This window comes from Penicillium roqueforti (assembly GCF_015533775.1).
Source record: "Penicillium roqueforti strain LCP96 04111 chromosome Unknown scaffold_46, whole genome shotgun sequence".
Lineage (NCBI taxonomy): Eukaryota > Fungi > Ascomycota > Eurotiomycetes > Eurotiales > Aspergillaceae > Penicillium > Penicillium roqueforti.
In genome coordinates, this window is record NW_024067610.1 from 110,022 (window position 1) to 135,853 (window position 25,832).

General features: G+C 36.5%; 1 protein-coding gene across 1 annotated transcript; it reads right to left on the reverse strand.

Moving 5' to 3' along the window:
- Window positions 1–7,630: 7,630 nt before the first annotated feature.
- Window positions 7,631–8,199, reverse strand: LCP9604111_9381 (uncharacterized protein; the record flags this gene model as incomplete). The annotated part of the gene is made up of 2 exons (XM_039077629.1): window positions 7,631–7,948; window positions 7,999–8,199. The coding sequence occupies 2 exons, from the start codon at window positions 8,197–8,199 to the stop codon at window positions 7,631–7,633; spliced, it is 519 nt and encodes a 172-aa protein (XP_038924655.1).
- Between the last annotated feature and the right edge of the window lie 17,633 nt (window positions 8,200–25,832).

A 25,832-nucleotide genomic window follows, 5' to 3' on the forward strand; every position in this document is an offset into this window, starting at 1 on the left:
CGCAGCAAGACTTCCTATTTTCCCTTAAAAGAGAGACTTACCGGTATTTCCTTATCTTTATCGTCTATAATTAGTATCATCAATGTTAGCTAAGGCCTATCTAGCCTAAGGGCCGACGTAAGCCGTGTTTTCGTAATTTATTACCGAGAATATAATATAACAGGTATACCACTGTGAGTTGACTCCTGGCAGCACAGCCAATTTATCTGATAAAAGAATAAGGGGCGAAGAAACTATTATTAGAGTAAGGCTTGAAGAGGGGTCACTCACTCCTGTGAATGATTCTCATTCTATTGTGGCTATATTTCAGAATTCAGAGGTTATCTAAGATATCTCGGACGATCTATAAATTAGAGGGCTGAGACTTATTGTATACGAGTGGGTGATATATTCTTCTTTTATGGCTTAATAACTGACGAAGTGATAATTAAGCCTAACCCAGAGTATATTAAGTACTTCTTATCTATAAGCACAAGTTCCCTACTTATATATCTAAAATTAGCTAATGTCCTAGGGCGTTCTCGATCAGAACCATAGCTCCGCAGTCTACCTTTATGCTAATCTCTAGCCATGTATCCCTACTATAATACGTACAGGATATCATCCTATTTGATGTATATAAGTAATATTAAATACTGTGGATACCTCGGTGCCCTAGTTACGTACCCTTGTGGCAGTTAGTAATATAGGTAGATAGAGAGCTCTCTCTTCCCCTAATACAATCTTTTTTGCTTCTGCCTTTGGTACCTATACTCTGTATTTTATTGTATAATAATTGATTTCCTTCTGTATTCTGATACTTTATTATTTCTTTCGATTCCTTCTATACTAAATTTCCTAGTATATTCTAGTTTACTAGTTACTTCTAAATATTTCTGTGCCATAGCTTATATATGGTTCAGGTAAAGATTGGCATAGATAGAAGAAGCTCGATATGGTAAGCCCTTTAGGGTTAAGGTAAATTGTCTGTTTAGTTACAAGATCTATGAAATCTAAAATATTAGCTTAATAAGAAGGTCTGGCTCTTTGTTAATTATAGCCTACTATTGGATAAGTAGCGGATATATTTTCCTATATTAAACTGTACTGCTATAGTTAGTAAGTATATAAATATAAATGAGCTTCTCTTCTATTTTAATTGTATTTATGCCTCTAGATAACTGTAATAAAAAAGGCCTATAGATTATTTCCCTATACTTACACTATAAAGCCTACTGCCGAAGTGGGTTAGTCCTTTTTTCTTTTAAGATAATCCCTCATCAGTCTAGGGAGATTAAGAAAATCGTAAGCTATACAAATACGCGCAATAATAGTATTCTCGCTTACTATAAGGTATAGAGGACACCGAATCAGATAGTATACTCGAGCTTCTAAACATCGAGGTTCTAAAATCATCAACTTTTAGCAAATGCCAGACCCTTGAGTAAATACTACTGTCTATAAAGGTATAGAGAATGCAGAGTCTTCTCTAGGGCTAGACAGTATCCTTAGGAGAATCGAAAAATTGCTAATAGAGCTTATAGATTCCATTATTGAGGCTAGTGTTTTTTCTGAGCTACTTAGATCATATGATACCTTATATACTTTATAAGCTTTTTGCTAGGAGGAGAAGGACTCTATCTTTAAAACTAGGATTTATATTGTTCTTAGAAGACTTTTGCTTCGGAAGAGATTTAAGACTAGTTAGGAACTCTACCCTGACTTTGACCATATGAAGACTCGTCAGCGTACTTTCGATAAAACCGCTCTGTATAATTTAGCCTTAAAAGCAATTGTCGATTGTCCTTAGTACTTTATGTTTCTACTCGATTATCAAATAATTCGTCCCTCCTCTTTTTATTGGGATAGGCAAACCCTCTATCTGATTACAGCAAATTCAAAGAACCCTGATTTAATAGAGTGGATAATATCTGCGATAGAGCCCCTCGACCTCCTCAAATCTATCTCGGTAGAGGGATATATGATGATATTATAATTTACTACCTAGGATACCCAGTTGTTCTAGAGCTGCTGGAAACGTCTTCGATCAATACCTGAAATTGAATTAACTCTTAGGCTAATGGAGATAATAAATCTGTGCAAATTTGCTAATATAGATCTAGTAAATCAGCTGCTACACCGAGGTGTAGATCTTAGAATCTCTAATCTAAATAATGGACTTCCGAATTGGTATCAGCTTTTATACTAATAAAACCCTGAACCGATGTTAGGTTAGTTCTGGAGCTATGACGAAGAGATCCCAGAAGACCTCTTGACTTATGCGGCGAGACGTAACTGTGTGGCCGGAGTTGTATGGATCTCGAACCATACCGAAAGCCACGACGATTGGCGCTAAGCTATATCTGCAGCTGCCGATAAAGTGGAGTGGGAGAGCGCTGAAATATTTGAATTCCTTATATAATACCCGCTTCTGGGATATAGAAGGGACGGTATAGGCTGTACAGGCTGTATACTCTCTGAGGATCTTTTGATCACAGTCGTTGGTAGAGTGTGCTCTAAGAGTCGTATATATGATTTGCTCCTCTTAGGCGAATGCTCTAATAGTGATATATAACGTTTGTAAAGCGATAAAGCATGGTTGGAAGAGGTTACTACTTAGAAGATCCAAGTAATTTAAGGGTTGAATAAGACTGTCGGAGTGGTTGGTATTAAAGTTTAAGTGAGGAAAGCCGGTCTAAAATTGGTGATAGAAGCTCTAGAGACTTTTAAAGGATAGGGTAGCATTGGTCGTTGTACTTAATCAAGTTGGTGCCTAAAATATGTTACTGGCCGACTAGGCGCTTGTTTGCTTAGGTGGCCTTAATAAAGCTTTCCTTCACTAGTTTTTAATGTAGTAGTTTGTTCTTCCTGTTTAGATTTTAGATGTTAATTAGTCCCTGAGGTCATACTATCTTACGCTTAACTAAGCAGCTATAGGCTCTTTAGAGCTAGGGCTTTCTTAGGTGGCGGCCGACCCTGTAGATTCGGTTATAGCATAGACTAGGCGTCTTAATGGGGACGATTATGCATTTAAAATGCGGTTTCTATGTCGAGTACTATGGTCTTCTTATAAGTCAGGCTACTATAGATAAACTACGAACCTCTTGTATTTACGCTAGTGGAGTGGAAAAACCTAGTGGGGAAATGAGTTTCTGGACAACTCTTAGGGTCAATACTTGTGTTTGCTAGTTTTATCTAGATTCATATCGAGAAATGCAACTAGAATCATCTCGATTCAAATATGCCAAATATATAAAGCTCTATGTCTCGTTGTCTTGCCTTTCTATCCCTCCTCCTAGTTTCAATTGTGACTATTCTCTATTAAGCTAGACTGTTTAGGCCTATTACAGGGACGCAAATATGATAACAGTGTAGAACAGATCGCCTCGTTACAATGAGCTATCTGGAATGGAGATCACGGGCTTTGTGGTGTTTTCAGCTTCCTCTGATGGAGCTGATATAAATTCCGAAGTGAAGCGGTCTCTATACTTATGGCCAAAGGTAGAAAAAGCCCCTTTGGTCTATGGTAGGGGAGATGCTGATATATGTGCGCGGTTTTTGCGGTGTGGGACTGAGGAAAGCGATGTAGTAGGTTTGCCAAAGAGTATATTAAACTAAGGCTGATAAATAGAAGTTCACTCGGAAAATCAAGGAGGCTATAGGCGAAGTTGGCTTTACCTGTTGTTAAGGCCCTGTTATTGTTATCTCCTCCGAAAAACACTCATGGGGCACCAGGCTTGCGTACCTATCTTATCCTGCGGTATCTGTCTTTTGGGATCTTTTGAATATCGACGAAATTAGAGTGACTTTCATACTATACCTATAGGATTTAACGAAAGAGGAAACGCGGGAAAGCTAACTAGTTAAGCGGAAGCTATGGCCGAACGAAATCCTTTTTGTAAAAGGATCGGTTAGAATAGAGATAGAGGTTCCTACTGGAGGCTCCTTTGTCTAGTAAGGGAGTACTGGCGCACTAATGGGGCCTGATATATATGGGCCAGAGGTTTTTGAATTTATAACGGTTTAGGTAGCTCGCGTCCTAGGGAATCGGTAGTATTAGATGTAGAACCTAGATAAAGAATTATGTTAGTTATAAGATATAATAAAGGATATGAGTTACTACTAATGCCTGATACCTAGACTTAAAATATAGAAGTCGTTGTGTATTAATAAGAATATTAGTATGGCTAGCTCTTAGAAGCTGTATGGCTTTAGCTTCTTCGATAAGAGATAATCGGTGGAAAGTAGGTAAGACTGGGGCGAATAGAAGTGTAATTCCCTTACTAAACTTAATCTTAAACCTTCTAAGCTTTCGCCCCTATTGAAGAGTACTATAAGTATTATGATCGCTTAACCGCCCTAGGTAACGAAGGAAAGACGGTATCGACTAGATACCGCGGACCTGTCTCTTAGGATATGTACGCTCTAATCCTTACGTCTGTAGCTATTCTTCCTCTTCTAAGGCTAGAGAAGACTATTGAAGGATGGTTTGTAGGCGTACGATCTATAAGTGTGAGCTCGCACTATGTGAAATAAAATCTACGGCTGTGCTGGTTTCCGTAATAGCTGGAGAGAGGTCGGCTTCCAAAAACCTTGAAAAATGTTCTATCTGAATGGATAGGTTGTGAAGCAGACCTTCTGTAGTGACTGGTGGATTGCGGCGAACTGGCATTGTTAATATGTGAAAGTGGGAGTCGCTCAGGTCGGTTAAGTCCCCCCTGCCGCTGACTCAGAAACCTAGAAGGTGACTAAATGGGTATAGTATAGAATGTATCCATGTAGGGTTAGTTGGTTACTCAGAATATAGACCTGCCTAGGCTCTATGATAGTAGATGTATGCCCCTGAAATGGGTATCTTTGTGATAATGGCTCTAATATATAAGCTATACTTGCCAGAGAACCGGGGATCTATATACTACCTATTAACTATAGTAAATATCTTTGCGAACCGATCCGTGTTAAGGCTTAATATCTTTACGCTACTAATGGTGTGTTTCGGGGTCTCGAAGGTATGGGCAAACTCTGTTTAGCAGATTAAAACAAATTGACTAACTGCTTAGGCCGACACTGAAGATTACCTAATAGAACTACCGGATTCCCTTCCCTTGGGGAACATTGAGACTCAACTGGGCAAGATCTACCCTCTGAACATATAAGGACAGCCAAGTAGCCCGCTAGACATGAGACTTCATTATGGTGGAGTATCTATTCAAGGAGAAGATCTAATGCGCCTTAGCGGAGGTCTTAGCGCTTCGCCGCATGGAGAAGCAAGTGATCCCGCGCTACTAAAGGGAAATGTTACCAAGGTTTTGTCTATCGAGTATCCGGGAGCTTTGGCTTTGAGCGAAGCAAATCTATGTGTTGTAGTTGAGTCACAAGGGAAGCAAATAAAGGGGTGGTATAAATATGAGAAAATTGGAAAGAGTAATGGTATAAGGAAGGCGCTAGAAGAATTTGGACCTACGTGGCGATAAGGAACACAGCGTTATAATGCACGGTATACTCGGTGACCAATACGGATTAAATGGGGATATAGTGGAAAGAGGGTATATATTCTGAGCTATACTACTTCTGGACATAGGGTCGCGTTCTTAGTACCCAAATTTGCAGCTGAATTGCTATATTTCATATCGCTACCTCAATACTGCTTGTGGTTACTGGCTAAATTAACCGATATACCGAATGGCCTTGACAGATTTAACGAGTAATAACGCTAGTTAAGGTCTGGGGATGGAATAATGTCTTTGTAGGGCATGTATTCTGAGCTATACTGTTTTAGGACGATATGACCTTTGGACATTTTTGTGCGTTATTGGCGGTGTCCGTTTATTGCTTACAATCAGGTTTCTCCCCTATAAGAAGCTACTTACCACCTTAGAAAAATCAGGGTTCTGCCGAATACCAAGGGTTCCAATCACGCTAGCAGAGACTAGTATATAAGTTCTTTCAAATGGAACCACTCTAAGTCAGTGTATATCCTTCTTACCTACCAGAATGTTACTAAAGCCAACTATATAGACTATGCGTATCTAATCTAATTTTAAATGCGATCTTTGTAACCAATAATCCGACGTATATGGTGCCCTCGCTCATTTCACCACGGATATTCCGCCAGGGGAGGATAGCAAGGTTTTCATTGCTATTCTACTTGGCAAAGGTCAGTTTGACCTAGCAGTGGACCAAGCTATTGTTAGACGAGTCAAATCCCACCACACCGATCTGAGCTATTTACGGTTGTTAAACTCCGATCCACTTTTTGCTGCCGAGTTCGGTCGTTCGTATGCTGAGACCGCGTTTCATGCTTTAAGTGAAATGATAACCAAATACACTATAGCAGCGGGTTCAGTCAATATTCTAAATGACCAACGCTGTATCAACTGGTTTGAGGCCCAAATGGAGTGCTTTTACGAACTCCAAACCCATTTTTACAAACAAACTTTGCCATGAAATTTTTCTGTAAAATTTCGTGTGCATAAGAGACAAAGTGCAGCAAGGCCTGGACTTCGAAGAGCAGAGGAACCTCTGGCAACACCGCATGTAACTAGCACCTGAATTAATGCACCAGATGATCTGCCCAAAGACACGCTAATCCATATCAAAAGTGGTATCGGAATATTGATATTCCCGTATTTACGAATGCAATTTCTGATGGGAAGTAGTTCCGTCCTAACGTCGAGTGATTCGTATCAGACATTGATCCATGTCAGCAGACCCAGGTCACGTGGACAAGTTCTTAGATATCGTTCAATCTCCGCACCTGATGCCATCGTCAATAAAGAAAACCATCTCCTAGTTCTCGAACTCCCTGCTAGGAATATCAGAAACTGTTAGGATTTCTTTTTTTTTTTGCCGCTATAATGCGGAATACTTTACAAATGCCACCATCCGGAGATAGGCAGATCCACGATCTTCTGCTATATCTATCTCGACCCGGTCAAATTTTCAAGTTTGACGACGACGATAATACATCGGTCTTCCTCGGTGAAACATCTGATCCGGATTCCCCCGAGACCAGCCTTCAACAAAAGCAGGCCGAAAATTATCTGAAGAGAATAGCGCAGAATGAGAATTTGCGAAAGAGGATATATATTGCTCGAGAAGAACCACTATTATCAAATTGAATTTGATGAGATAGAGCTTCCACATGATGTACACTGAAAGTACAACGATGACCTCGAACCGGTTCTTATTGATAGCTTGGATGAGAGGTACTAAGAGCAAGGTGGATGGTTGAATCCACCCCCTATCGGAGGCGCAGAACCATTGATCTTAATTCCATGTCTTGGAGAGAAGTTTAACAAATACGATATTCTTGAATTGTTGAGATAGTCTTCTAAGAAACCCTAGTGTTTGATACTCCTCTCTCTTAGTTAGCTAATGCAACCAATGGTTTTCTTTCCCATTTCCCCTATCCATCCCAGAGAATACTTGCATCAAGGTTTTTTGCGGTCCATAGTAAATACGGCGCGCTTACCTTTCCAGATTCAATACCGAGAGCATGTCTAGCTAAGTTTGATTTGAAAGTAATTTGACCGTGACGGCGTCTCGATCATTTGGAAATTAGTTGTTCCATATTCGCATCCTGCAGTATGCTTTTGCGGCAAAATAGACGCTTCTTAGTCCAGATAATCCAGAACATGATATACATGGTTTATCCCGCAAAGGGTAGGCATTTGATATGTCCTGTGGATGGTGCTCGGCAGATAGGACAACTCTTTGGGGTTTCGAGCTTTTCCGCGCACGACTCGCAAACCATGTGCCCACATAGAATTGTCACCCAGTGATCTGGTTGCATATAACAGATCTTGCACTCCAAAACACGCCTTTCTCTTTCCCTGGAAAGATCCACTTGCGCCTTTTGGTACCTCTCCTTCTCCTGGCTAAGTTCATCTTGACGCATTCGATTTTCCTTTTTCAACCGTTTTACTTTATGGCGGACTTCCTTGTTAAGCAGCTGGAAAGCGTTGTCCTAATGAATTATTAGATAAGGACGAAGAAGAGGGTGTGAGGAATAAGTACCAAAGCAGACGGCTTCTTCTTTTCGGTTCTTTTGCGTTTCCGCGATCGAGTCTCATTATCGGCTGCATCGATAAACATGCTCTCGGAATCTTCGTAGCTGTAATTATAGCGAGGTGCCCTCTGAGGTCGTGAGCTACCTGGCTGGAGATTTGGCAGTTCCTCGTCATCGGCTATAATAATAGTGTTGGAATGGCTTGCCATCGTGGCCCGGTGTTTATATCGGAGGAATGTTAATCCAGACGGGTGTAGGAAGAGAAAAAGAAAATATTACAGTAAGTAACGGGCTAGGGGAAGAACTTTATACCTAAGACTAACAGTGTCTGACATAGCCCCGGCACTTGATAGGACACTGGTGAGTAGCATTGTATGGTTGGATGTCAAGCCCACTTACGTCGAGCAATTAAACTCTCCGGTCTAGGATAGATGTCTCTCTATCGATATTGTTTAACGGTAACAGGGATGCGATACAGGTGGAGAACCAATCGAGAAAACATTGTATCATCATTTATAAATGGAATGCAGAAATGGATGGTAAAAGTTCATAAGGAAGCCCATAGTGGTTAATGCGTAAGCATAATAGATAGAAGAGGACTATGGGAAGATGCAATCGTTCAGAAAATAAGGCAAGTCTGGCAATTTCTAAGCTAAGCTAAACTATAAAATAAGACTGAAAGTAATATGTGAGGCCAGCTTATCAGAAATAATACGAAAGTAAAAAATTTGGCTTAACACCGGCTTATAATAAGACTAAAGGAATGTATAAAATCACAAGTGCTTATTATGCTATGCGCCCACGGTTACCTCGGCGTCGTCTCTGTTGCGATTCTTGCGTTTCTTGAGTGGGTATCGGGCTGCGTATCTTTAGGAGCCGAATCTGACGCTCAAGCTCTTTTATCTCTGTCGCTGAGTCCTTTCTTATCTTATAAGTTGAATTTCGTCCCTGTGTAGATAAGGCTAGGCCACGAGCTGGCTTACTGCGGTATCTTCTGTTATGGTTGTAACTTAACTGAATAGAGGCGTCGCTCCTATCGTCGCTACTTTCACTGGTCTTAAAGTGATTCCTTGTCTTTGATCTGCGTTGGTTCGAGTAGCGTATAGGCTCGCTAACTTCACTATTATAATCTTTATTAATATTGTCTAAGCTATACTTTCTGCGATAAGTATCCTCGAGCTCCTCGGCTTTCTGATAAATCACTCTATCACTATCTAAGGCAGAGCCGGCTGTAATATAACGGATGAAAGTTCGCCCTTCTAAAGTAAACTAACCGTCTTTCTATTTAATAAGTATCCGAGTTTGTGGATATACTATGCCTTTAATAGGTAGTAATAGATTGAGAGGATTAAGCCCCTACTTATTATTGTCTTCGATCTTCTAACTGATACTAATGAAGTCCTCCACGTCCTTTCGCTGGTATTTCTAAAACTCCTTAGGAAGCCTGTTCCTTATCCCGGTTACTTTAGCGGTGCCGCGAGTCTTTGTGGTTAAAATACGTTTAACCTGACTTAGGTTATAGCTCTTATATAATCTAGCCTGAATATGATAGATCGGTATAGACCGGCTTCTGTAGTGTATAAAGATCTGAGAGCTAGTACCTTTAGGCTACTAATATAATACTTTAGCCGAATACAATTGGTATTACTATTTTATGGTTCTCGCTTCTAGGGTATTAAGTCCTATAGGCTAATTACTGTCGATATTAATATCTGATTCGGCACTAGACTTTTTACTAGCTAAGGGCTAGCGAGTCTAGTTGGGCTAACTCTCGCTACTATCGGAAGTAGAGTCGGTATCTTCTATAATATTAGGATTTATTGCCCCGATCTATTGCTTGGCCTATACTTAACTGATATTCTAGTTCTTAGGAAGATAATATCTTTTATTAAAGATCTTTAGAAGAGCGCGTGTCTTATTATAAGCTACCTAAAACTCCTCTAAGGAGCCTTTTACTACTACCTTACTTACTTCTTCCTACTAGGTCTTATATAGGGTATTGTAGCTAGACTCGGGGATGATACCGGTATTAAGGTTGGTGATATTGTGGTCTTTATTAACGCCCCGAATGTATTGGTTTAGTCTTTAAAAGAATTGTTGATATCTTTTGTACTGAGGGCTTGGGGATGTGAAGAACTCCTTAACTATTCTTTCCGACTCTTATGATATCTCGCTGCGAATGATATCCTTAACCTAGCGGCTTAGCGGGTCTAGTTTATATTTAATAGGAGTATCTTGATTAGAAGTATCCCCTAGTTCGCTATCTGTTTCGTTATTTGATTTGTGGTCACCCGTATTTGGGGTAAAGTCATCTAGGAGTATTAGGCTTCTAACAAATCTCGCCTTCTGTTCGGGAGCTTTGCCCTTCTTATTTTAGCTATGCTCTTACCTCAATTCTTATGCTCTCGAGGATTCAGGTTGATGGGATTCGGAGTCTGAGCTCACTTCTGTGGGTACGGGTGTTTGGATATCACGGGCATTTCGCTAGGCCTTTTGGGCCTTCTTTCTCGACTTTTTAACCATATTGATTCTTAAAGCCTAGTCAACTTCCCTGTATTCGGAGAAAAAAGACTCAATTTATATTTCAAGCCCGCGGTGGTAATTATACGTATTTCAAAATCAATGCTGCAGGGTGAAAACTATGCTATAGGCCAGAAATCATGCTGCAGGCCAGAAAGTATGCTGCGGGCCAGAAAGTATGCTGTAGGCCAGAAAGTATGCTGTGGGCCAGAAAGTATGCTGCAGGCCAGAAATAATGATGCAGGGTGAAAGCTATGCTGCAGGCCAGAAAATATGCTGCGAAGGACGATGATGCATGCACAAATTGTTTTGTGAGAGACTTCATCCCCAAATTTCTATAGTAATTGGGCTACCAGTTTGAAAAGGAATTGTGTTATAGTATATTTTTGTCCATTCTGGCCTAGTCTGGCACACGAGCTGGAACTATCTTAAAACTTCTGATGGCAGTAAAGCTTTAAATTCAAGATAAGACTATAGAAAAGTACCTCAACGAAATATAAAGCTCTAACAGCGATTCTCACTTGGTCTCAGATGTAGTATCTTATAAGAAAGCCATCATTTGCCCTAATATACTCGAGCACTGTAAACATTTGGTCTGATACCACTCGGTAACGGCTATCTAGTTCAAAATGTCCTGCTAGTAAAGATAAATGGTTATTTGCGCTTCCTAAATGACTGAATTCTGATCTTTTATCTCGGCTTCCGCTTATTTTGCCGCCTCCTCGAAGCGAGATGCTTTGTCTTCGGCTGCCCTAAGTTTCTCTATAAGACTAAGGTTTTTAAATTATATATAAGCAACATTTTCAAGGTCCGTTTGCTTTTTGCGCTATAAGAACCCTTATAAGTTTAATGAATTATCCTAAAGGGTTATTAAGTTTACCTTTATAGGAACTGTATAAAACGTTTAACCTACCTCGCAGTGAAGCTGTATGTAGGCCCCTACCGAGTATTTACTTATATACTTCTGAAAAAGAGGCTTAAGCGATAGATTATCTATCTACTATATATAGAGACATTCGTCCTCTATCTTTAATTAGACCTCGGAAGGGTCTACTTTAAGATTAAGCCTCTTAACTAGTCAGAGATATTAGTAGGTTTAATTTTAAAAAATCTGTGGAGCTTATATATATACTAAGCGAGTCGCGTCCTATAAGTTGATCGCTAAACAGCCCGCTTTTTATTACCTAGAAGTTGAATTTGTTTATCTATCTTGGTCGAAATCAGGTATTAATGATAGAACGGCTTAGCTGCTTTATATATTACTACTTCCTCTGCAACCCGTTTTAGGTACTGTAGTCTTAGGAGGTATACATTTAGTTTTAACCTAAGTATATAGATAAAGTGATACGTTACTAAATCCTTAAGGCCCTAGCTTATGTTTAACTTATTTACTTCTATAAAACCTTTGATAACATTTACACTGTACGGTAATAATATATAAAGTAATATTCCGGAACTACAGTGACGATGTATAATTTAAGCACCCCTTTGGTTACCGCCTTCTAAGAGAAATATACCGCCTAACCAAATAGCCCTTAAACAATCATACCGATCAACCTTTTAAATATTTGATTAGGTGAGGTTAGGGCGGGCAGTATTAGGGTATTCAAACTTATATACCGTCACTGTATACCAATGGTATATCTTGGTATTAGAGTCTAAGAACCAATCGAAGAGTGTAGGTAGTAATACTAGTTTCGGGACGCAATATAACTGTTCTAACTTCTCAGGGATTATTCGTAAACATTCTTCTGGAGAGTGTATAAAAGACTCATTGAAATTATACGATTATATACGATCTCCTGTAAGTACAAGACATTCTTATAGGCCAATATTCCTAGAGCAGATAAAGGACTTAGACAAAGTTTTGAGCTCAGACTCGCTATCTATATTCCATATTTCATAATACAATTAATTTCTATCTTTAAAATATATATATAGCACTCTCCTATCTTAGGCTTTTAGGAACTTTCTTAAGTTAAAGCCTATAAGCCAATACTTTACTAATTCAAGCCGCCGTAAGGAAGGTAAAGGGATAGAGGATATAAACCCTAGAAACCCTGGGCTTTCTATTAGCGTTAAGCTCTTAACTTTTGCTAAAGCAGCCTTTACAATTTCTAGGATATTATTATCTTTAGTAGCCAGTTTAGAATATATCCTATTAATCTTTATACATTTTAAGGTTAATCCTATAGACTGAGTAATAGCCATACCCCTAAGTACTGCCTTAAGGTAAACGAAAAGTAAGTCTCTAAGAAATACTCGATTAAAGAACCAAAGAAGCTGATCTTCCTTTACTTTATAGAAGGAGAGCTTAATAGTATTTAGATTAGAGAGATACCGAAGTAATTCTATAAATATATAGATATCCGTCCGCTCTTTTAAGAGTAAACTCTAAGCTCTTATAAGTCCTTTAAAATATCGAAATATTACCTTATAGGAAAATTGCTTTCCTCGGAGCTCCTACCAGAAATCTTCCTAATCTCTTATATACTCCTATAGTATATAAATATAAGTAGAAAAATAGTCCCAATATAGGATTACTGAAAGGATTAGTAAGGAGCCAGATAAAGAGCTAAACAATCATATATATAGGTCGACCAATTCTAATATATTATAATGAAGTACTCTTACGCATTATACTAATAAAGAAATTACGAGCCCTTTTAGCTTCTTTATCCCTTTTTCTGTAAACTCGACTTTAAATATATAGAAGATATCTAAGGTACTGACCGATCTGTATCTTCTATTTATAAGCGAAAACGATCTTAAGGAGTAGTAATTGAGGTTAACGATAATCAGTCTTAGTAGCTCGAAAGGTAGATCTGCGAAAATTGTTATATTACTTCAAAGCTTGGAGAGCCTTGATATAACTTATCGAAGAGCGCAAAAAAAGATTGTATCTGCCCTAGGGTGAAATAAGTATTAACTCCCGTGTAGCTAGGACTCTGTGGTAAAATAATATAGGAAAGAGTTGCGACACTGTTTCTAGTACCCCGGTCTAGCTACCAGAGTGTTGCTGCCGACCTTTACAATTGCTCTCCTACCCCGGCCGCGACACTGTCTCAGAGCCGCAGCAAAATTTCTATAGACCTTGACCTGGTTTGGTTTGTGCCTACAGTCGAGCCCGTCGATAGATACTGGCTACTGAGGACAGAGGTCTGAGCTCTGCAGTCAATCCCTGCAGGTAATAGGTAAGAGAGTGCAAGAATCACGAGGCGCCTTGGCCAACCTGAGAATTAAAGCAATGAGCTTGTAGTTGGAGAAATCACAAACGGACCTCAAGTGCATACCTCCACTCGGTTATCGTGACTGTATTTTGAACCGTAGGCGAATTACTAGGCAATGGGCGGATGCCTCAGATGCAGCGCGTTATAGGTCCATCCATACGTTTTCGGATAAGAAACAAAATCGGATTTAACCTAAATAGTTGTAATATCTAATGTGAGCGGAATTTTACGTACCGTTGGTAACTGGGACCGTTAGCGTAATAAGGTTCTAATTAAGTGGCCAGGATTACCCCTTTAGGATCGCTAGGGGTATAAAACTTTAATAAAGCTCGGTTCGAGTGGTTCGATCCGTCTTAGTGATATGCATGTATACAGCTTATATCACTATGATTAAGTTTCTTTAAGGAATAGGGAAAAGCCTAGGAAGAAAAGGAGGCGAAAGAAAGATTTATTTCTTAACATTTAATCTACTATCTAATGTGCTGGGGAATGGTTGGAGGCAGGATGTCATTGTAATAAAAGGTTTGGAATGGGCCGGCAGCTTCTGGTCCTCCATTTAGGTAGTGATCTTCGTTTAGGTAGTGATCGCTATAAGGCTGCCTGATCTGTCCTAGTTTTACTTTCGGGGAATATAGAATATTGAACGCCACAACTTTGTCTACCACGAACTGACTCGAGATATGGTCCCTTTGTATCCAGAGGTGTATATATAGCGCTATAGATGCAGCACTCGTTTTTAGTTAAGACCTTTACTTAGGCTAGTTACTAGTGATGGAAAAGAATATTCTTATATAAACTCGGAGGAAATGAAATTGAGGAACCTAGTGTAGTACGTAAAATCCTTTGTCTAATACCTTAGCCCTTAGTAGAAGGTGTATCTGTGATGATTTCGATATTCGATTCTTCCGACGAATAAACAGAGGACCTAAATAGCCTACCTTGACCTGCGTTCCCTTTGAGGGGTTATTAAGATAACTGGTCTAGAGTAGCCTGAAGGTCTTGCACAGCCTATTCATGTGCGTAGAGGAGAGACTGAAGATAATTAATCAACTCTTGCTAACATTGGTTCTCTAGTAGAAAGCGCTCTATTGTTCCCTTATCACCGATATATCCGGACTCCTGCTTGTATTAACTCAATCGCTATAGCTATAAATTAATAGCTGGGTATAACTTATTAAGACGGGACTCGAGCCCTTATACTTTGTCCCTTTCTAAGTGAAGGCTTTAGGATAACGCTTGATAGGTTTCTATGGTATAACGTAGTGAAGCCTTAAGCTGCGATTTTTAATACTATATCCTAGAAAGCGACCTTTCGCAATAGATATATAATTTTTGATATACTATGGAATTGCTATTAATCCTGAGCTCTAAGAGCCCCTGGTAATACTTTAACTGCTGGTCTTAGCGTAACAGCTTCTCTACTAAGATAAAGACGTTATCGTTATATTTTACAGTGTTGGTATCGTCCTAGATTTTTGAAATAGAATTAGTAAATATTATATATACTGCGGATAAAAAGTCGGCTTTACTCGAAGAATAGTAGTAGTAGATAGCGGAGCTACTACTGGATTTTGATATTAGGCTTCAGAAGATATGTCTTAAAGGATTGGTTTGGTCTTTATTATATAATAAAGACCTGAGGGCTCGTTTCCTTTATTAGTGGCTAAACACTGTAGTATATAACGATATACAACTAACCATAGTATTTATAGTATTCAGTGTCGTAGGAATTGGTCGGTATTGTAAGTTGTTTTCAGTGTTGTAAGTTATTTTTAGTATCGCAAGTTGTCTTTAGTGTTGTAAGTCTTTTGTCGTTTTTAGTGTTATATCTTATTTTTACTGTCGTATAGAGAGACTCGTAGGTCTTGGTAAGCGCGGTGCGCCATAGGTTGGTGCGAGGTGGATATACGGATATATACGGTAACGAACGATATTGTGTGCCTTATGACGCCTATAAATGAGGCCCAAAATTCCGGCTAGTTACACTGTGTCGGCCTGATTGATAAGTTAACTGTAAATCATCTCTTCTTTTCTAATATTAAGAAAGTGATAGTTTGGTTGCTATCCTTGTATCTATCAATAAAGCCGTTGCTGTTATATATCTATAGAGGTATTTTTATTTATCGATCCTAACTATAATACTCGTATATTATTAGATAAAATCACGTGGTAAAATTAATCTAAATCTATATAGCTATAGAGTGGGGAACCTAGGCAGGTATTGAAATCGATACACTGGTATATACGTTAAGGTATATTTTGTGTTGTAGGTAGTGTTATATTGCCCTATTAATTATTACCTCCGCTTACATTAAGGGGTGATAGAGGGTATTGTCAATATCGTCCTTTTAGGAACAGCATTACCTCCTACTGTAAGCCTCTTTTAATCTCTTTAATATTTCTATACCAACCTAAAGGGCGAAACTCTTTATCTATAGTCCTGATTGCATTTTTTATTAAATACAATGAGTCGATATACTGGCTAACGTCTCGATCTTATATCTGAGGAGATTACTCCTATAGACCATTAAATTCTATGTCTTGGAGGTATATCGTCTAACCTCGAGAGACTACAGTCCCAGTTGCAATATATAAAGCGACAATCGCTAGATTTTAAGACCTAGTTAGAAGAAACTGCTTATAAGATAGGCTATCTTAGAGCAGAGCTTTAGTGGTATAAAGAGACTAAATAGATACTCTTATAGTTCTAAGAACGGGTGTTTAATATCTTCAGCTCCCTAGAAGACGCCCTTATATAGGCAACCGCGCGCCTGTATGAGTCGGAGCAGTAATACCTAATACTTTAGGGATCTAATTCTAGAAGTGGAGCTGGGGGCTGTTTTTGACTTATCAAATATTTCAGGTTATAGGTTAGACGTGAAGGAACTTAAGCTATGGAATCTACCGAGTACTGTCTTATTATAGTGTTGGGCTTCTTTTTATCTCTTTCAGAAAATACTAATGTATATTATAGAATTTGCAATGTGCTAGGTAACCTATTATATTTCTTACTCTTGGTAGCGACTTGCCAAGTCACTAAATTCCTTTATTACCCTCTGTTCCCGCCTTATGACCTCGAGCAGATACTTATTAATAGATTTGAACTTAGCCTCTAAGCTTTCCGTTTCCTAAGATAAATTATCCATGCTGTGCTTTATACTGTCTATGCTCTGCTTCATACTATCTATACGGTTCTCTATACTGTCTAGACAGCGCTCTATATCGTCGAAGCGGCTATTTAGGCCTTCGATCTTATTACTAAGCGTTTGCGAAAGTGTACCGAATTGATTTATCGTACTTGTAAATCGCTTCAGAGTGACAGATAGGGCTTCATCTATATACGAGATAGTCTTAATCTCCCTGGGGCCTTGTGGACAACTTAAAGATGAGGATAATAATGCATCAGCTTGGCTGCTAGTTTATCAGCTCTAGTTGGGACCTATCATAGGGGGAAGGATACCTTATCCCATACTCGTACCCACCCCTGTATAACTCTGTCATTAAAGAGACCCTAGACGATTCCGGGCACGCTTTAGACTCAAAACCGTCATTCCCTATAATCATATCCTGCTGCTGAACGAAAGCACTCAATGCGTTGTATGAGTCAATGTCTGCTTGTGTGCAATGCATGTTTTCGTTAGTACCAAGATAAAGAAAGGGATTATGGGTCTCCCACGGACTATCTGGGACATTGAGTACCAGAGACGCTTCGTAGTCATGATTGTGCTTGTAATTAGATATGTTTAGGGCAAGGTAGTAAAATAAAAATTAGTCTTAGACGCTGCAGATGGGTCTTATATCTAGCTCTGCTCTTAAGCGCCAGACTTCTAATGACTAGGATAGGGCCACCAACTGTTAGTTAATGGGAGCTTTTTATTGGTTATAGTACCCTGTTGTTGTTATCCCTATTTGACTTTTGCCTCTTGGACTTGGGGAGGCGAGAGCTGGCCTTGACAAAAGTACGTAGTCTGGGATCTATACCAGTAAATGTGGGTCAGGGTGAGAACGAGGTGAGAATGAGGTGAGGACTGGGGTGAAGATGAGGTGAGAACGAGGTTGTTTGGTTATTTACTGTAAATATGGGCTATATTATCACCCTAGTTATGAAACACGTCCGTCATATAAAGGAGTAATATTTATATATAAATATTTCGTACCGTAAGGCATAAGAGACGTAGATTCTTTATTTTTACTTCATAATGTAAAACTCGATAGATATTGGCTGGCTTGATGTTAGCACCTAGGAAGATTCCACACTTACAATCTAGGATAACAGCCGGCTGCGATGTATGGTCTCTAAGTTATATAACTAAGATAACCAATATCCATCATTATATATATTCCTTAGCAGAAAAACCAAGAATCACACTCTTTAATAGCTCTATCCTCTAAATAATATAAAAAGGTATAAATCTGAGGCTCTAATAAAACTGCGATATAATATCGCTTCTTTGTAAAGCCGCCGGCCAGTATTATTAGCTAATAGTAATATCCTAAATACCAATAAATTATACCCTATAAAGAGACTTAATACTAGCGTTAGCCATCCTATTCCTTAGAATAACTATTTAGCGGCTAAAATACTGCTAGTACTATGGTTACAGTTAATATTTATCTTTATAGATATAGTTTATATCTTTATTAATAATACTGCCTATCTTAAAAAGGTCATATACTTTCTTATCAGCTATTTATAGCTTTATTCTATATCCTCCTTTTTATCACAATATTTACTAAGGGTAATATTTATTCATAGCATATCTATAATAAAAGAAGAGAGGGGTATGCCTAGTATAGGATTACTCTACCGGAAAATCTAAGAAAGTAGATATAACAATCTATCTGGATTATTCTCTAGCTCTATATCTTTATACCTATAAGATAATAATTTCTCTAATATCATAAGATTCTAATAAATCAAAGTATTAATCACAGAACAGATCGATACCATTTCCTCTATTTAATAAGAAAACTAAGCTTAGCTGAATAGGATATATTTAATAGCATTATTTCAAGCAGTAATCTAATATATACTAAAGGATATTTCTTATCCGTTCGATTTTATAAAAGCTATAAGGAAGGATCGCCCTATTAGTTTATATATAGAGCTATATTTAGCGTATTATCTTAAGACTAGCTACTATACCAATCTCTCTCTCTCTAGATTAGCTACCACAATTTCGTCTACACTTTTTATAGACTACTATATACCTAAGATACTTAGTTAGTCCTATCTTAATATTTCATAGGCTAAAGCTAATATTAGAAAGTCATTAACCCCTATATAGTATTTAGAACTTTATATTAGTCTATTATTATTATAATATATCGCTGTTCTAAGGTACTATAGCCTAATATATATCCTATAAAAGAAACTGATCTAGTTAAGTTTTATTTTTCACACTTATATAAGCGATTCTTAGAGAATACAGTCTCCTTAGTGAATTTATATAAAGAAGAACTTAAGTCTTTTAGTAGTTAGTTATATTATATACAAAGCAATTGTATTTATCTAGTCTACCTTCTGCGTTCTATATAATATATTCTAGTATATAGATATATAGTATATAACCGCTATACTTAGGTTTTCGGAAACCCTACCCCTAGGCTAGAGTATTAGTTTATAATTAAGGGCTATCTTTATTACCTCTACTAGAGGCTATTAGTAGTAGATATTCTTCTACCGACTATAAGCCCTATAATCCTTACTATTAATAGTAGTAGAATAAGGGGGGTAATTCTATTAGAGTTCCTACTTTTAGTATAGGAATATCTATACCTATATATAATATAAGATATAGTAGATCTTATACTTAGTATAAGTTTAGATAAATTAGTAACCTTATAGTATAAATATAGTTTTTTAGAATCAGGAAACCTAATAAAGGATATTATAGGTAGCCTTATTGCCCTTAGTTTATTTATAATAATATAGGATATTACATATTACTCGGAGCGATTCAATACCTTAGTATATCGTATTTTCTATAAAAGATACCCCTCTATCTTACCTCTACTACTTCGCTAAGTATTTAGATTTATATCTATCTTTAGGGATATAGCTAAATAGGTTAAATAGCTCCTATATAATAGCTGCTATAATTCATAGGTCTTCGATACTATCCTAAAAAGTACCTTTAGAGAGTATTATTATATTTTTAGTACTACTTAAGAAGATCTACTAGGACCACAATACTCCAGCCTAAAGGTTAGGGTAGTAACCATAAGTATTTCTAGGGATATAAGTACTTTTATAATAGGTAACTTCAATGTAGCTAATAATTTAGGGAATAAAAATAGTAAGTTTAATAATTATATCTACCTATATTTTTACTAATATAACTAGACTTCTAAATAATATATCTATATAATACTTAAAATAAACTAACTATATAGCGAATATAGGCCTAAGCTTAGTATATACCCTATTTTCTATAGTTAAGCGCTAACTAAAATCTAGAGTAAGAGCTACCGCCGCGGCTCTATTATAAGTCGATCTTATATATTATTTTATATAAGTAGGGCTAACCATTAAGTTATAAGTTTTTTTACACTAGCAGATCTATAGGGAATCGGTTCCTTCTAGGACAGTAGACTAAAGTATAACTTTATAAGAGAGATTATATATTAGGTCTTATACTAAATCTAGCCTATAGCTATAGGGTCTATAAGAATACTATTATTAGGTACTAGAAAAGCGCAGTCTAATAAGTAAACCCTATATTTCTACTATATCTTTTATAATAGTTTTGTATACCGGGGATTTAATATATAGATATTAACTATAGAGATAGATAGCGATTAGAGAAAATAGCGAAGCTATCTAGATAATTCTATTAAAAGTAATAGTTACTACCTAGATATACCTTTAGGAAATATACCTTATACTATTAACGCTATTAAGGCTATAGAGGACTATCGCGATCTTATTATCCTCTATATTAGTAGTAGACGAATAGCCTAGGATATAGTAACTATACTACTTATCTCTAGATTCTTCTTTATTATCGACTTATTACTAGAAAATACCGTAACTCTATTCTAGTATCGCAGATTAGTATATTATAAAGGGCTAGCTTAGATAGTAATCTTAGCTTTAGAAAATCTCTACCCTAATAGGCTTAACTATATCTTAGATTATAGATTAATCGATAGGTTTAGGGGTCTAGATAGTCTCTACCCCTTATATAGATACTACAGCCGCTCCGTTACTTTCTTAGCCTACTATCTAAAGTATAAGGTAAATATATATTTATAGACTAGCTCTAAAAGGCACTAAAGGATTAGCGGCTTCCTAGAGAGTATAATATCGTTTATTTTATAATAAGGCCTATAGTCTTCGTTTAGTTAAGATAACTATAGGTATTCCTACCGATAACCTTACTAGAGCTGTGATATGATCCGAAATCCTATTAGGGGTAGGAGATATAAGCGTAAATTAAGAGGCTCTAGAGATATTTATCCCAGGAAACGCGCACTTATTTAAACTAGGATTAAACCTAGAATGTATTTATGGTATATTCGATAAAGAAACTCTTAGGTATAAATATAAGTCCTTTTTTGTCTATAGTAAAAACTTATAACTTCTATAACTTATAAAGTTTCGTTACCCCTTTCCTTATTCTAGATTCTTTTACTAAATAATATTAAAGTTATAGGTGGCCCCGATCCTTACAGGAACTCCCGAGTTAAATTTATAAGGCAGTCCTAGACATTAAAAGCTAAAGCTTATAAGCTTACCAAGTTCTATAATATAGATATCTACCTGGTCTTTAATCATCAGTAAGGGTCGTTTATCTATAACTCAGTTGAGGATAGATCGTGGCCCCCTAATAATAAACAGCTAGTAAGTAATACAATGCCTAAAGAGGCTTAGGGTTTCGGCGCCATTAAGCTAAGAGACTAGTAGGAATAGCAGTATCCTAATCTAGAACAAATAAATTTTAGTAAAATAGAAGGCCTGCCGGAAAGCCCTGAGAGTAATTTATCTCAGCTTACTCGATATTTCGCCACTAGATTGGAGCATTTTCGATTATTAGAAGATCTCTATAGGGATATAGACCTAGTAAATGTTATTGCTAATAAAGAGGCTCTATAGATTAAGTCTGGTAAATGTGATTAATAGAATATACTTCCTTTTATAATATAATAAAATATCTGCTAAGATTTTATAGTTATTTGGAAGATCCTACCTTCACCATTTATTTACTAATTTAATTAAGCGGAACGAAAGTTAGTATAATGTAGAGGGGAGAATAGATAGTACATACCCTTTACGTCAGATTATACTTTACTTTTGTGAAAATAAGTCAAGCTCTAGTTGATATAATCTCTTGCGAGCTGTTTTAGATATCGTAGGTTTTCTTAAGGACTAAAGGCTACCCTCTATTTTATAGCCTATCTAGCTTATAAATACGAATATGGCGACTCAGTCCCCTAGTCATCCAGATATTTAAGTCATTGGTTCGACTTATAAGCCCTTCGAATCCAGTTATATACGGATAATCATAGAAGCGGACGGAATTTCCTAGTAAGATAACGTTCTTACTAGTACAGTATACTGGATACTTCTTACTAGATATCTTATAATACCTAGAACGTTTATATCTCTCTAAAAGTCCGATACTATCTATAATAGCCTCACTGATAATAAAGTAGGGGAGTGGATTTTAAATACTATTCAGAATCCTCCCCTTCTTGCAATAGTATATATACTGTTTATATTAGGCTTAGCTATTATAAGCTAGCTATTCTAGGAATATCGGGGGAATTATATTTAGCTTACCAATCGAATCTTTATATAAGTATTATTTATTCATTATATAAGAACTTCCCTAATTATACTAGTCCTACGCTTCTTAATACCTTAGCTGGCTTTCTCGCTATAATTATTAGCCTATATATTACTTATAATGGCGATTGGTCTATTATAGTGCTTTTGACTATGATTACCTTTAGCCTATCCGTTACCTACTCCCTCATTTTACTATTTATTTATAAATTTGGTAAACTAGAGAGATTGAAATAAGAATATAATCTGATATTTCGTAATAAACAACCCCTCTATATCTAAGAGTTAATCTTCCTCTATATTATATTATCCTAGGGGTAACGGCTAGGAATATATAAAGGATAAGGTATAGTATCAAATTCTCTAGTACAAACTGTATTTAACTAATAGTAAAAAGCTTGGTAATAACGAGAGTCCTACAATTTTCTGCCTTAGCTGCAAGTGATGAATTAGAAAGAGAACCATAGTCTCGCTTAGGTCTCCGTTTCTTGTATTATAAACCCCTAGTATATGATTGTATCCAGATAATGAGGTATAAGATACTAAGTCCAACTGTCTGATTCCACTTGCTAAAAGAATGTATACTATATATTATTAGTGTGAGACTAAATGATATTAAATAGTAGCCGAACCTCAAATATATATAAATATAATAATAAGCTAATATACTCTATAAAGTGAGCTATATACTTTAACAGCCTATAGGTAGCTTTTCCAGGGATTTTTTTAGGATTTTTTATATATCTATATAAATTACCTAATTAAAGTAATAGTAAGCCAATATTTTCACGATTAAGATCTATAGACATAGGACTATTATTAATTATACTATCCCTAATATTTACTAGTAGGCTTAGTATTCTATCTATAAAGGATAATATTATATATAACTTACCTATCTTAATAGCTCTATCGGAGTATAGGATAATATTATCATAGTTAACGCCCCCGTAGACTATATAGAGCTACTTATAGATATATTTAAGGCCCCTAAGAACACTTCTATAGATACTTGCCAGATCTTTCTTACTTAATTCTAAAGTAGGAGTTAAGCCGACTTATATAAGATTAACAGCGAAACTATAGTAATTATAAATAAAGTAAGTAGATATACTATTATAGAAAGCCTCCACTAGGCCTACTATATTTTCATATAATATAACTTACAGTTTAGAGAAGCTAGCGCCCTATCTACCGGCATCTCTTCTTTTAATCAAGATAGTTAAGTACCTAAAGTAGTTACTAAGGCTTAGCTATCTATAACCAGCCTAATTAATCTTCCAATTTAAAGAATACTTTTAAGAAGGATGCCTAAGGTAGGGTAAACCATACCTAGATAGGATTTTAACATTAAGATCTTAGTAGAAAGTATAATAGAAAAACTTATATCTTAGGAATATACCTATTATAGCTAAGACTTTCTAATTCGCAGCTAGGATTATTCTCAGTAGTAGCTATTAGGAAGGAACTATTTAACCTATTAGGTTAAGATATCTTCACCATAGTAAGATTAGCTAAGGCTTTTTTTTTCTCCTACCGATAGCAAAGAGGGTATACTGGCCTACTTTATCTTTATTATAATAGCTCTTTAGCAGATATAGGCTATTTACCTAGGGTATAAGCGAATTACATTTTATCCAGAGTTATCGATGATTTCCGAAGCTATAGTAGGAATAGGCTAGTGAGTACTATGGTAAGGTTAATTTCACATTTATCCTTAAGAAGTAGGCTAAAGCTCTAGGCGCTCGAAAACAGCAGAATTATATAGATATAAGTAGGGTTACAGAAACAAAAGTACAGCCGCAGACACAAAAGTAGAGCTGTAGACACAAGAGTAGAGTCGCAGATACGAAAGTAGAGTCGCAGGCACGAAAGTAGAATCGCGGATACAAAAGTAGTGTCACGGACTTTCTCCACTTCTCGCCCCACAAAAAGCTAAGACAGGAACTAGCCTAAGCTAGCACTATTATAACTTAGGGGTACAGGGATTTGATTATACACTTGATTTTCTACTAATCATAACTGGCTAAGGCCCGCTGTATTATAGTTCTTAAGTACCGCTAGGAAAGAAGCAAATAGGAAGATAAAGACCTATAAATCCAACCCTAGTATATGCCAAAGTAGATAAATAAATTTCTAAACTTTTCACTGAAATAACTTATTTTACTATCACTTGTTTTCTAATAATACCAGAGGTAATCTACAGCGTAGTCCTTGGTCTTATAACTCTCTCATTTATATTATACCGTCTTACATTATATATATTCTCATTCTTATCAACCTCTCCTTTCTTATCTTCTTATATTCAACCGTTTCTATTATACTATATAATTTATACCTAATCCTACTAGCACTTCACCGGTCTTAGACGTACATCAAGAACCCATTTAATATTAATAGTTCTTTATTTTACCAGCATTAGTGTCTATAATATTATACGGGTCTATTCCGTTTAAGATACTAGTAAGAGGGCAGCGAAGCTCTTACTTATTAACTTATTTCTAATGTTTTTAGATAGTAGTTATAAGTTTAGCGCTTATCTTCTTAGAATTTCCTTCTATTCCTATAGATTCCTTTATCGATTATTTGCGCTAGTAGCTCTAGTTAAAGCTCTAACTTATATTATAATCGTTACTTAATTAAGGGCAATATCTTAGGTAAATAAGATATAATTCTACAGTCTCCTAGTAAGTTTTCCTAGAGCTCCTAAAGTTTAAATAGATACTAAAATTAGTAAGGCCGCTAGTATATTTTTAGCTTTAGTAGTATTACTATTAGTAAAGAAAAGGGTTTACGAAGTATTCCTTATTACCTATATTAGATATATAGTAACGATAATCTATAGAGTATAGTAGTATATCCGGTCGGCTAAAGGGAATTTTTAGGTATTCTTACTAGTATTTATATATACCTTCGTTATTATAGGGGTTTTACAGCTAATTCATATTATCTATCGCAATATAGTAATAGGAAAAAGCTATATATAAATAAATCTATAACCCTATATAGGTAATATTACTCGAATAATACTATTATTACCTAGACTGTAGGTCATACGCGCTAGTCAATATATTAACCTAGGAGTTCCTTCTATAGGAATCTTTTATATTTTTTAATCACACCCTTTTACTATCAGCTAGTAGGAAAATAATATTAATAGCTAGGTAGTTTTAATCTTAATCTTACTTCATCCTCATTCTAGTTTTATAAAGAGACTCTTCGATTATATTAAGCTAAACAGAGAATATAAGGCCTAGATTAATAGCCCTTTTAGTCTATTATCTATTAGTTAGAGATTAAA